Raw genomic sequence first — 13,332 nt, forward strand, 5'->3', positions numbered from 1 at the left:
ACATTCACGCGGAAATTCGCGTCATGGGAGGGGCTTCTGTGATTTCGCTCATTTTTTGTAATCACGTCACTATTAAAGCAAGCTCCTGATTGGTTAACGTGGCACATTTTTCCGCCAAAGTTAAAATTTTTCAACTCGGGTGTTTGCCGTGGCAACGCTCAAATCGCACGAATGAGGTGGAATCGCGTCTACCGCGTCGCACTAAACGCCTCATTCGCGCCGCGAGACCTCCAGATGCGCATCAACACGTCTTTACATTGACTTAACATTGAAATCACTCGCGCTTGACGCCTCTACCGCGGCTGGTCTGAATGCAGCATAATACTTTTGCACAATACTGTATATGTAAGAGCTTTTTCTGATATTTTAGAGCAATTGATGAATTAAGAGCGCACAGCTTTTACACCCTCGCAAAATGAAACAAAAAAGAAAGAGGTGGAGAATAGCCACTTCAGTTTTATCAATCAAAATCTAAAGACCTCGCCAAACGCTGTGGGTTCGCGCAAGAAGTCAGGACTGATGTAAAAACATTATGCTCAGTACATTAGGTCAGTAGGCATAGAGTAGGCGGTCTTTTGTGGCTAGCTGCTTAAAAACATACCACACACTGTAAAAAATGAAAGTTGGATCAACTTAAAAAAATTCTTTAATTGGTATGCCTGAAAATTTGAAGCTTTTTCAACTTAACTTTTCTCGCTTAAGCAATTGAAGCAGGACTTTTAAAGGGCAACTATCTGATTCACGTTTTTACTTTTCTTTTGGTGTGTAAGTGTGTATTAGTACATGTTAAAAATATGGAAAAGGTACAAACCCCAAAGTAAACGATAACGCAAATCTCTTTTCTTGGACTACAACAAATACACAGATTGTAGGCAACAGTTTACTTCCTGGGCTTGTTGATGTGGACAAGACCAACATCATCATAATTCCTCCCGCTTTGACTCACAGCCTGTAAGTTAACTCCTGTTAGCATTGCATTGTGACCGAATCTTTCATACATGGTATTTCCGGCTGACGTCAGAAGTATTCAGGCCAATTACAATTAACAGATTAGATGGCCAATCAGGAACACAGCGCTTTTCAGATCGATGAGTTTTGTACAAAATCAATGCGTTTGCGGAAGGCAGGATATCTGGAGCTACAAAAATGTATAGTATGCGGAAAATAATGTGTTTTTGAACCCTAAACGACGCAAACACATTGTATTATACCAAATATACAAAATAACCTTGTTTTTAGCAATGAAATATGTGCACTTTAAGTAGAGCAGCTTTCACTCTTTACAATGGATGAGCGTCTACACCACAAAAACAATCAGGATGCGTTTTTGACTATCTCTGAATGTGGTCGAAAGTGGATAAGCTCGAAATGTTTCACACCCCGTTTACATCTGTATTTAGCATGTGACTCAAATGACCAAAACGCATCTTGATACCACATGTAAACAGCCCCTTAGGCACAACAATGCAGAGTTATAATAGCAAAACTACATTTCGGAAAACATTAGTAGTTTCTGGGGAATTGCTAGGGTGTTGTTCTGGGTGGTACTTGGTAGTTACCTCCGAACCCAAGTCAAAAGTGAAAACCACAGTTGGGTCCATATATGTGGTTTGGGTCCCCTTCAATTTAAGTGTAAAATATATTTTTTTAAAGTAACCGTCCTGTTGAAGTCTCTGGATGCAGTTGCGAATTGTTGCACATCATGTTTCGTGCTTTTTTTTGGAGACAGATATATGGCTTGTCAGTGGAAGAATTCTGCATCATGTCTTGCCTTCCAGCAAATTCACAAATTTTCCACCTGACGTGACAGTGTTTGAATTGTTAAGTACCACAGTATTACCCTGTAATCGAACAAAAGTGACTTCAAACCAAAGACGAGCTCGCCTTGATGTGCCAACAATGTTCAAAAGTCAATACTGATTACTTATTAAAGTATCTGTCAATCAAGAGTAAAATCATAGCTGGACCTGTAACAACAACAGCACCTGGCTCCTACACATGGCATAGACATATTTGCCATAGGGCTTGGTCTAGTCACGCCTCTCTCTCTCTCTCTCTCTTTTTCTCTCTCTCTCTCTCATGTTTACATATAAGAGAGAAAGCTTGTGTATGCGGTTTTGGAGGCAAACACAGATGGAGAGAGCAGCGCAGGCGTACAGTGCGTCTCTAGAGTCGGCGGAGCAGGTTTTGACTTGCTTTTGCATGGGAAACTCAAGAGCTGGATAGATAGTTGCCGGTGTGTTTGCGCGGTGTGTGGGAAGAGATCACACAAGGTGCAATGACACAAATGCACAAACTTACATGTACACACACCTCACTTTTGACAAAAACTCGTGGGTGTGTGAACGTTAAACCTTTAAGTTTTGGATCTGTGTGCAAAAACTTAAAGCTGAATAATGTTGTCACAGAGATGCTTTTGAGGGTATTTCAACATTTTCCGTTCTTGGCATGTTATTGATTACGAAATATAATAATGTTGAGAAACGTGACTATTAAAACCAAATTGAGAACCAAAAATTTGAATTTTGTCATTAATTCATGAAATATTTGTTTCGAGCCCATATTTATATTTATTTTTTTCATGTAAACCATGAGAACAAAGCATGTTGGACGAATCTTTTATGCAGCTCATAGTGATCACGTGTTTCTTTTCAAAGAAAGCTGCTATATAGCTTCACAAGACCGAGATATATCGACTACTTTTATGCATTTACATTTATGCATTTGACAGATGCCTTTATCTGAAGCAACTTAAAGTGCATCCGTATTGTGTGGTCTTGACTACAACACTAGTTGCTGGGGATCAAACCCATGGCCTTTGAGTTGCAAATTCTACCATTGTGAGTTTACTACCAGTATTTTTCATTTATTTTAAAGGGCACCTATGGTCCAATTTTATGTTTTTATGTTTCTTTTGGTGCATAAGGTGTAGTAGTACATGTTAAAGATATGCAAAAGGTACATACCCCAAAGTAAACGATGACGCAAGTTATCGTCTCCAATGTAAATCTCTTTTCTTGGACTACAACAAACACACAGATTGTAGGCAACAGTTTACTTTCTGGGATTGGTGATGTAGACAAGACCAACATTATCATATATGGACTCATTTATTGGACTCGGCTTGTAAGTTAACCTCTGTTAGCGTTGCATTGTGACCGAATCCTTTAAACATGGTAAGGGGCGTCACATTTCCTGCTGACGTCAGAGGTATTCAGGCCAATCACAACATACAGATAAGCTGGTCAATCAGACACACATTGCTTTTAAAATCAATGAGTTTTGTACATAAATCCGTGCGTTTCAGGAAGAAAGTGAAATCTGGAGCTACAAAAATGTATGGTATTTGAAAATTAAGTGTTTTTGAACCATAAACCATGCGAAAACATTGTATTATACCAAATACACAAAATAACCTTGTTTTTTTAGCAATAAAATAGGTGCACTTTAAAGGAAATAAAAGAACTGTTTCGTTAAGCTGTATTTATGGGTTTCTATTGCATTTCCCTGAAAAGACAATTCCAACGTATACCACTAAAATGCAGAAGTACTTCTATTAAACCACTGAATTGTCATTATCCCAGTTTAGCTAGTGGAGATTGAGTTTAGCGACAAGGCTTTTAGCGGCCATGTGTTGTTTGAAAGGGTGGGAATCGGTTCCCTGCTGAGGAAGAGACAGATGCCACACCGAGGTGTGAATTCAAGTGAAGCGACGCAAGCTATTAACTTCACACCTTGGCTGAGTCAGTCGAGCAGAGTTTCATAAACGTGTTTGTTTATGTGCGTGTGTGAAACTGATTCTGAGATGTGGTCAAACATATAGAGATAAGCATAAAACCTTATCCCCGGTTTCACAGACAAGGCGTACTGGTAAAATGCCTCTTGAGTTGCTTTGGATAAAAGTGCGGTTTATAAAATGTAATGCAATGTGTAATCTTGTTAGTGAATGGATTTACATGTTGTCATGACATTTTATTACATGGAAATGTGTTTTTTCTGACACTTGTTTCAAGGCCTGTAACTGTGATGAGTACCTGAAGCTGTCCAGAGAGGATATGACACGTATGATGAAAGAAAGAGGTTAGTAATCGTTTGCCATTTGTTTCCGTTCACCATGACACGGTTGAATGCACACAGTCTAAAAACACATTTTATTACACTACAAAGATTTACAGAGATATATAATCTGTATGATCAGATGGTATCCTAAAGCATTCCTCAACCATGCCTATTCTTTCTCTTAAAAAAGAGGTCTTCTTCAAAACATTGTTTCCAAACGGGATGATTGCATGCTGCAGGATGAGACACAAGCAGATTATTATATGTGGAGGTCCCCAGAGGCCCCCGACTTCACCCCTCGCTGCCGCTGGGCCCCACATACTGCCCTGGACCCCCAGACCTTTAAATTCCCCAGCGGGGCCGAAGTTCAGCTGGAGACCGTGCCCCCGGGGCTCCTTCCACGGATTCCAGTTTACTTCATCTGCACTGGCTGTGGAAAGGTGTTCTGGGAAGGGACCCACTTTGATAAAGTGCTGTCACAGTTTCAAGAGGTCCTGCATATTGAAAGTGCAAAAGATCAACTTGGAGAAATTCCAGGTGTGATGGCGTGACAATGTCGCGTTGTTCGTTTTTCACAGTGAAAAATGTCAGTAGTAGTTTTTTATTATTATTTTTATGGCGACATTTTTTATGTTTTATGTGCTACATTGATTACTGCACGTGCAGCAGTTAATATTGTTGTTTAAAGTTTAAAGTTGTTTGCATTGTAAAATATAACATGTTTACACTGGCACTTCTCTCAACATAGGCCAAGAAATTGATTTTTATAATCATAACTTTTAAATCTGTGTAGTGTTTTATTTAGGCACAGTTCAAAAAGTTTTGTTTGGTTTAAAATCTGACACGGTTCATGTTTAGTTCTCAAATCTGTAAATCTTTCAAACTACAAAAATGTCTCGGCAGTGCTCAATTCATGCCAGCGTTCGTTTTCCTTCCATGTTTTTAAGGACGATTTGTTCATAAGAGGATGAGCGGTGTCTTTCAAGCTGCCCTTCCAAGTCCAATAAAACATGCTTAAACATAGCAGCCTACACCTGTGTCCCTTATATTTGTGCCCCCCGATTATAAATATCAAAGTGTTCACTGTAACTGTAGCTCTGGGTGTTTGCATTCGCTTGAGATAATCTCGACTGCTTTCAGTATAGGAGCTCTAGCTAACTCTGATCGGTCTTCCCCGACTCTTCTGCAGTTCTGTTATTTGATACTAGCTCTTTCTTTGCTGGGAAGAAAAGCTCGCCTCTTTCCCACGCTCCTTGAACACGTGGTACTGGGGCTGAATTGGACTCCGTAGGCCCTCCCTCTATTGAGACGTCATGCTAGCTCCACAGAATCCCCGGCCCGTGACTCAGGGGCCTCAACCCGCTCTCTCCCCCCTCGACTCAACTGTCTGGCTTAGGCGCCAAAAACCTTGCAGAGGGGCTAGCTGGCTGGCTGATCTTTGACGAGCTCCCCCTTCCTGTCCCGATTGAGTAAAAATGCCTTCACATTGTGCACAGCTATGAAACGGCAAATAGTTCTACTTGCATGTGCTTTGGAGATTTAGGTCAGAGTCGGAAAATGACTTTCGAGCCCTGATGTGTTGTTTATGACACACATTAATATTTAATAACACATCTCTGCACTTGCTTACATTGGTATGAGCTTCTGCATAGCTCTCTTTCTCTCTCTCTCACTGTGTTAGGTTTCTGATAAATGTGACCTGGTGGCATAGGCCCGGGTGAAATGATACATTCCTGTTAAGTACTGTAGATTTGACATTGTGCAAATACCCTCTAGGCTATTCTCAGGTTTGGCTCAATTAGCACCTGTCTGAGGTGTCATTATAACTTGTCGCTTTGATGTCAATTTAAATTGCCATTTTAAATAACACATTTGGTTAAGTATCATATACTTGTAGTGAACAAGGTTGTTTGATGTCTTTTTGTATTTTTAATAAGTAAATTATTCAATTTGTATTTTAACTTTTTTTAAATGTTAAGTTGACAGAAGCCCATAAAACCTATTTGAAGTCTAATGCCATGCCTAAAAAAATAGGAACTTGCATATTGCATAAACAAGATCAAACCAGGTGATATAAAAAAAAATCGTACACTTTGTCGGAGAACTTCATTTTTGTTTTAATTAATAATCACTTAAGTCGGTTCCTCTCAAGTTTTGGCAACTTAGCTATATAAATACAGGTGTAGCTATTTTTTGTTTTTTTTTACATTTGACAACCAGAATGTCTTAATTTTGTCTTTATATCAAGTACATTTTATATTTTTGTGGTTTAATTTGCAAAGACATTTATTATGTAATTCTAGGTACATTTTATATAGCATATTGAGTACCAGATATTGTCCAGATAACTTACAACTGGTAGAGGCCTGTGTTTTCTCAGCACATGTTTTCCAAATGGCCAGTGCACGGACACATCTTTCTGATTAGCCAACAGATGTGCTGAGATATTTTAGCTCTGCCCTGACAGGTTTTAAAAAACACTTCTGTTTCACACATGGTCGAAATCCTGCACTTCGTCTCATTCGTTCAAATGATGGGAATGTTTTTTTGCTCGGGGTAAAAGTCGCTTTGTGCTTTAGCAAGTTGTAATATAAACTTCTGAGCATACTGAAATCTGGTACGTCTCGAAACAAGTGTCTGAAATTCATTATTCACACATGACCTCCAAGAGATGTTGAAGGAGATTTCTTAGGGGAAAATACATGTTAGGATTAGTTACTAAGAATAATTAAGAATGTGGATGGGTTATGTTAACCCAGAATGAATATGTGTGCACTTTGGCACCTTTTGATTTTTTTTTGTGCGATAAGTTCTATACAAAATAAGGCTATACAAAATATGTTAAAATGCGAGTTAAAGCTCTAGTTTATAAGTATTTTTATGATTTTTTTTAATATAAAAAATTTAACAAAGTGTCCATACTGTATGTCTGTAAAATAAAAAAGTTTTATGTTAATTCTTAATAGCTAAACCACATTTAGTATGACTTTTAGGCTTACATTTCACTTTACTACAATAAAGCAAGATTGATGTTTGATTTTAGTTAAGCACAAACATGATTTTTTTTGCAGTGACTTTAATATGCAGTAGCCTACTGCACATCAGTTCAACGCGTATTTGTGATTACTGTCATTGTATTGGTATATTAAACTCAAAAGCCTATTCAGAATTTACAACCTAAAATTAGCTGTTTTCATCATACGAGGAAACTATATGTAAAAAAAATGAATAAAATATGTAAAATGCGCTATAACTAGGTAATACTTGAAATACTGCGTTATTTATTAGTAAGTGCTTGGCGTTAAATGTCAACTTATAATTTGTTTTGTAAAAGCAGATTCCAAAATTTTCTGTAAACGCGTTTTAATCACTGATCTAAATCCGTTGAAAGTCTCCAACAGTCAGAGCCATTTGCAAAATTGACGTTACTGACGGACGGAGCGGTTTTAAAGTAAAACAGTCTGGTAAATTAAACCGTTGAAGCCACTGTACAAACGGAGCAAACGGTTGCACACTAGTCTGCGTGTGTGGCTTTCCACGCCAAACTGCGGCGTGTGAGGAAAGGCGAGAGACCTGTGCAGAAATTGCAGTCGTCCGGTTCCCACGGTACAGCTGCTATGCTTGTCACTCAATTTCCAGTTTCGCGCATGCGCAAAGCGTGATGCAGGGAATTTTGTACAGTGCGCGACGCACACCTCAGTTGACACGCACAGGAAGTCGTACACGGTCTTATTGCCTGTCACTTAAAACAGCTGGAATGGCTTCTTCACAACAAGTCTTAAAATGTAATGATCCAGAGAAAAGTGTTTTTTTTCCTGTTAATAAACAGTAGAGAGGTCGTTGCCATTTGTTGGGACAACGAACTATAACAATACTTCTGCCAATACGAACATTTTCCATGGTTTACTAAAAACAGACAAATGTTGCTTTAGGATTAAAGGGTAGGATTAAGGATGGATTGTGACTTTCCATTAACGTTACAAGAAAATCTATTCTGTATTACTCTTTCTTATAAAGGTTAGTTATAAACGAGTTTTTCCATTACCATTAAGTGATACAAAATACTGTTTATTACTGTTTACTTTCATTATATCAAAATTGCCAGTATTGCAATGGAACAGATTTATTTTACCACAAACTGAGTTTTTTTGTGGATACCATTCTATTTTTCATTTATGCACAATAATTACGAATCTAAACTAGTCTGTGCAACTAACTACTAAATATAAACTGTGTTAATTTCGCATCATATTAACGCAGCATATCATGCAGTCGCTTAACAGATATGGTGTGTTTAGCCAGTTAACCACGCCCCGTCCTTCGTCCTTTCGTTTTGAACACGCCCCCAAGCCAAGCCCGCAGCCTATCGGTTTCTGCCAGCCCCTCCCATTTTACAATACGTGATTCTAAAGAGACGTATTGTTATGCAAAGTAGTTCGTCTGAAATATCCCCCTGGCAACGCAGATCTGGGCAGAGAATCACCGGGACCGCTCGACGGACGCACACAAGGACGCACTAACGGCAAGCGGACAGTTTGTTTTTTTGAGTAACGTCTACCCGTCCAAACGTCAAGAGGCAAGTACCAAATCTTTACTCGTTTAACGTCTAATGTTTTTTGGTATGTTTAAGATGTAACAGACATTTAAACGGTACTCATGTTTGTTTCAGTCACCCTTGCCAAAATAAAGTACAGCGGGACGCGCGAGACGCATTTCCTGAGGTAAATTACCTCACACATCTTTAAATCTAACGGCCCCTCAATGCGCTCAACCGGAGATACAGCCGTTCACACGCCTCCCCTCTCTCGGTAAATAACTTCATTCTACCAAAACCTGGTGCTGCTACTGAGGGAGAGAGAGACGGGAGACTTACAACTTTTTGGATTTGAACATTTCTCTTAACGTCTTTGGATATAACTTACTGGCCATTACACACCAAGTGTGTCGTTTACTTGTCCTATTTGGGATATACGCTCAAATCTAGTGCCTAATAACGACTGGTTTTGGTGCAGTTAACCTGAAGGTTGTGCAAATATATCTGAAACCAGGCGAGGTTTGAAGCATCATGAGCCAGGCGGATATATCGACGTGCTCGGCGCCTCAGAGAGTCTTCCAGGAGGCGGTGAAGAAAGGCAACACGAAGGAGCTCCATTCACTGCTACAAAACATGACCAACTGCGAGTTTAACGTCAACTCATTCGGCCCCGAGGGACAGACGGCGCTCCATCAGTCGGTCATCGACGGGAATTTGGAGCTGGTGAAACTGCTGGTGAAATTTGGAGCTGATATTCGGCTTGCGAACCGAGAGGGCTGGAGCGCGTTACACATCGCCGCTTTCGGGGGACATCAAGACATCGTGTTATACCTCATCACCAAGGCCAAGTACTCGTCCGGCGCGCGGTGATCCGATCCGATCCGCTGGCAGGTAAAAACTCACGGAAAGACCGGGCTCGTTTCATAATCTTTGCCAAGTTGACAGACGACGGCGGCGAAGTTCCCTTAAACCAAATGAGGGGTCGTTGGGGTGTAGCCTTTCGCTTTCACGTGAGGTCCATCAGTAAAACTGAAACGTGCGTCGATGTTTGACGTGCGTTGGTACTATAGCTTTTTATTGAATGTTTAAGGCATCAGATCTGGACTGCGGGGCTTTTGACCTGTTGACCTGTCCGCCGCTGGAGAAATCACGATGGCACTTGATGCTGTGGCTGAATGCTGGATTATGTGAAAGGGAATGAGGTGAACTCCAGAATGAAGGCCATCCTCTATTTTGGCTAAACACTGTCTTTTTAATACGAACCTTTATGTCGTTTCATCAATCAAATCACGTGGCATGTGGCGGCATTCGTGATCAATGCTGAAATGTGTCACGGACATAACAATGACTTCTTCGTAAGTACTGTACACATAGCTTTACTGTGTTGTGTTTTATCATTTCTGTAAAAGTAAGTTAGTCCATTGCGCTCTACCTTCACCTAGCAGATGGCTTTTACACAGCTTTCAGGCCAGTGCGACCCATGTCTATGTTTAACGTGTTACTAAAAACCGCTGCTTTCGCTTTTTTTGTATCAAAACGTCAGGAAAGTCGCATTTGGGACACACTTTATAATCTTCTCTTTCAGTATTTTGTATTAACACCCTGGTCATCACTGTGAATACAGGCTGGGTTTGTTTTTTATTTATGAAGGTACAGTGAGATGATGCATTTAAATTATGTTGTGGTTATTTTTAAGAATATAGCCTATGTGTAAAAGTATGTAGGGTTGACCTAAAGCTGCTTCGGACTCATTACAGGCTAAACTGTCCCGTGTGGAGATTGCGCGCCACGACCCCCACGTGTAGAACGCTTCATTTTTTCCCGGGAAAAAAAACGTCCCCGCTAACTTACTTTAATTTCTGGTTCTCTGCATCAGCTACCTCGACTTGAAAGTATTCAACAATATCGGATATATGCTTTCTTTCTCAAGCCTTCACTTTAACCGTTTTCAATTACCACCGTGCTCGTATATTGGTCAACAAAATTAAATAGGTCCTATTTTTGAAATCTTCACTCGGGACGAGAACCAAAATTAGATCAATTGGTTATTCAAAACATGGATATGAATATATATATTTTTTCTCTTTTTAATTCGTCAAGCATGGTTGAGACATTATAAATGTTATCGCTTAATTGTGCATTACTATTTTTTTGTTTCCGATGTTAGTTACAAAAAGTGGAATGCGCATTGCATGAATATTAAATGCAGGGAGTTTTGTTGCACATAAATGTGGAGCCTTTTACGCCCCCTAGTGCCTGGTCGGGTAACTGCAGGAGCTGAGGCTTACCAATAGTTACTACTGAGCAGGACTATTCTGAACATTATTATTAAGAAAACTATGATTTATGTTTCATGACTGTTGCAGGATACATGGACAGATTCATTCAAAAGCCTGCCTGCTGCCTTTAAGGGTCATGGCACCTGATGTTTATTTCAATGCTGCTTTTTTATGTATTTTTTTTTCTTTTTTGTTACAATGGCCAACAGTGAGTGAATGAGGAGAAATATCAGTCTTTTTTTTAGAAGCCCCATGCGAATATGTGTGAGAGTCTGGTCATGTATGTGTTCAGTGCTGTGGGTCCAGACCCCATCACTCATCATTACCTGGTTATTAAACTGTTTAAAAAATAAAACAAAACAATGTAACTAGGAACTCCTTGTACAGCTGGAGATACAAAAGATGTCATTCTCGTGACCAGCTAATAGTTTGGTATAGACAGAATATGCATCGCTTGTCTTAAACTTGATATTTTTACTCTTGTTGAAAATATTGCACTGATGACTGTTGTTAATTTGTTGACTTCATGTCAACATTTTATTTTTTCTAAATAGAAAAAAGGAACACATCAAAATACTATTGTATAAAAAAGCTCCAGGTTATATTGTGTGAGTGCGTTACGTTGTATAACATTATGTTTGCAAAGATGTTAATATCTCTGTGATCGAGTGTATGTGTATACATATATACATATGGATATATATGGATATATATAGACGCTGTTATCTCGGAGCACTTTCTTATTTGAAGTGCTCTCCTCCTGATGTTAGTAAAGGGGAATAATACTTGTGATGGTAAGATCATTGTAACAAAAATAAATTGCACGATGTATAGTTGTTTTACCCCCCCTGTTTGTCATAACATTTATGACATGGGAGTTAAATGACTGGATAGGTGTATATGAATGAGCGAGAGTTCTGATATATATATATAAATATATTTTTCTCTGTTTTGTGGACCAAGTTATCTTGCGTCTCAAGCGAACAAAAACGTTTTATGTGTAATGGAATGCTCCTTTGTGTTGACTTTAGCTTTTCTTTATTTTTGTTTGTGTGTCTATTTTGTTCGTATTTTTTGAACATTTGTAACACTGTGATTCATGTGTGGTGAGAAAATGAGTGCTGTAATTTTTGTATGGATGTATGTGTGTGTGTGTTCATGCCAGTAAAGAAATCATTAAACCTTCTTCAATGCGTGGTTGTGAACGTTTCTCTCATTCGCTCTATCGGTTTAGTTTAGGCCTCCTCTCTTCTTTGGGCCAACCTGACCCCAGTTTCCATTCTCTCCTTTTTTGTCATTCATTTGGCCTGATCCTTTCATATGCCGGATAAAAGAGTGCAGGGGGTTGTGGGTAATTTTGTTTTAAAGACAGATCCCCTCCCTGAGTGTTTGCGAGGGTTTTATGTTACAACCCTGAGCATGGAGCAGCCCTTCTGTTCTGTAAGGGACCGATAGTGTTACTTCATATTTCCACATGCAGGTTTACAAACTTGAGAGCGCACACACTTTAACTTTTCCATTGTGAAAATGTTTCTCACAGACAGCAATGATGAGATTAAATGGAGACTTCTTGGATATTTCTCCTAAGAAAAAGAGATCTTTTAGAATTTTTAAGTATAAACAACTTAAACAAGTCATTTCTTTGACTAGTGAGAAGTTGGTATAAATTATAAAAAAAGTTTAATGGGCTTAAAGGAATAGTTCACCCAAAAATGTAAATTCTGTCATCATTTCCCACTCTCGTCTTGTTACAAATCTGTATAAATTTCTTGATTCTGACGAACACAAATGAAGATATTTTGAGGAATGTTTGTAACCAAACAGTTCGTGAGCCCCATTCACTTCCATAGTATTCTTTTCTCCTACTATGGAAGTGAATAGGGCTCATGATCGGTTTGGTTACAAACTTTCCTCAAAATATTTTCATTTATACAGATTTATAACAACACAAGAGTGAGTAAATAATGACAGAAATGTTAGATTATTAAGTTAGATTATTTTTATAATTTATAGCATCTTCTAAATAGTCAAAAAAGTTGAAATAACTTAATTTAAGTTGTTTGAACATTTAAGTTTACAGTGAGACAACTTCTGTGCCATAAAAAACAATAAATCGTAAATGATCAAATTACATTTCAGTACTGACACTAATGAATATTGTTCTGAATTCTGTTCCTGTTCTTCTAGTTAAACTAGTTGCTTGTACATTTCTAAAATTCTGCAATAAATCACAAGTCATGTCGCGTGTAAACTTTTCATTATCCGAAGATTGCATTGCTATACGAACCGCAACAGAGCACAAAGAAAGTGCTTTGAACGATTGCTGTTTTCGGCAGGTAGACAGCTCACTGCGTGCTTTTGAAGACAACCCTCACTAGAAGACTGACCTCAATGGCATCCTTCTCTCTTTCCACCCCCCCTCCACATCCCCCTTCATTCCCCGGGCAGGATGTTATTGTT

General features: G+C 39.0%; 2 protein-coding genes across 4 annotated transcripts in view; both read left to right on the top strand.

Moving 5' to 3' along the window:
- Window positions 1-5,090, top strand: part of exd3 (exonuclease 3'-5' domain containing 3) — a 54,166-nt gene extending 49,076 nt beyond the window's left edge. For all 3 annotated transcript variants that reach the window (XM_055208926.2, XM_055208927.2, XM_055208928.2), the window contains exons 19-20: window positions 4,014-4,080; window positions 4,252-5,090. In XM_055208926.2, coding sequence (XP_055064901.2) covers window positions 4,014-4,080; window positions 4,252-4,610 — 426 coding nt within the window. In that variant the 3' untranslated portion in view covers window positions 4,611-5,090. The remainder of the gene's footprint in view (window positions 1-4,013; window positions 4,081-4,251) is intronic.
- Window positions 5,091-8,457: 3,367 nt separating this feature from the next.
- On the top strand, window positions 8,458-12,058 carry nrarpa (NOTCH regulated ankyrin repeat protein a). The gene is made up of 2 exons (XM_073874075.1): window positions 8,458-8,635; window positions 8,729-12,058. Exon 2 carries the CDS (start codon window positions 9,125-9,127, stop codon window positions 9,461-9,463), a length of 339 nt encoding a protein of 112 aa, XP_073730176.1. The 5' UTR covers window positions 8,458-8,635; window positions 8,729-9,124; the 3' UTR covers window positions 9,464-12,058.
- Window positions 12,059-13,332: the final 1,274 nt, after the last annotated feature.

Source organism: Misgurnus anguillicaudatus, chromosome 12 (genome assembly GCF_027580225.2).
Source record: "Misgurnus anguillicaudatus chromosome 12, ASM2758022v2, whole genome shotgun sequence".
NCBI lineage: Eukaryota > Metazoa > Chordata > Actinopteri > Cypriniformes > Cobitidae > Misgurnus > Misgurnus anguillicaudatus.

Excerpts from the sequence above, each read along its gene's own strand:
- nrarpa (XM_073874075.1), top strand. The coding sequence starts at position 9,125 with ATGAGCCAGGCGGATATATCGACGTGCTCGGCGCCTCAGAGAGTCTTC.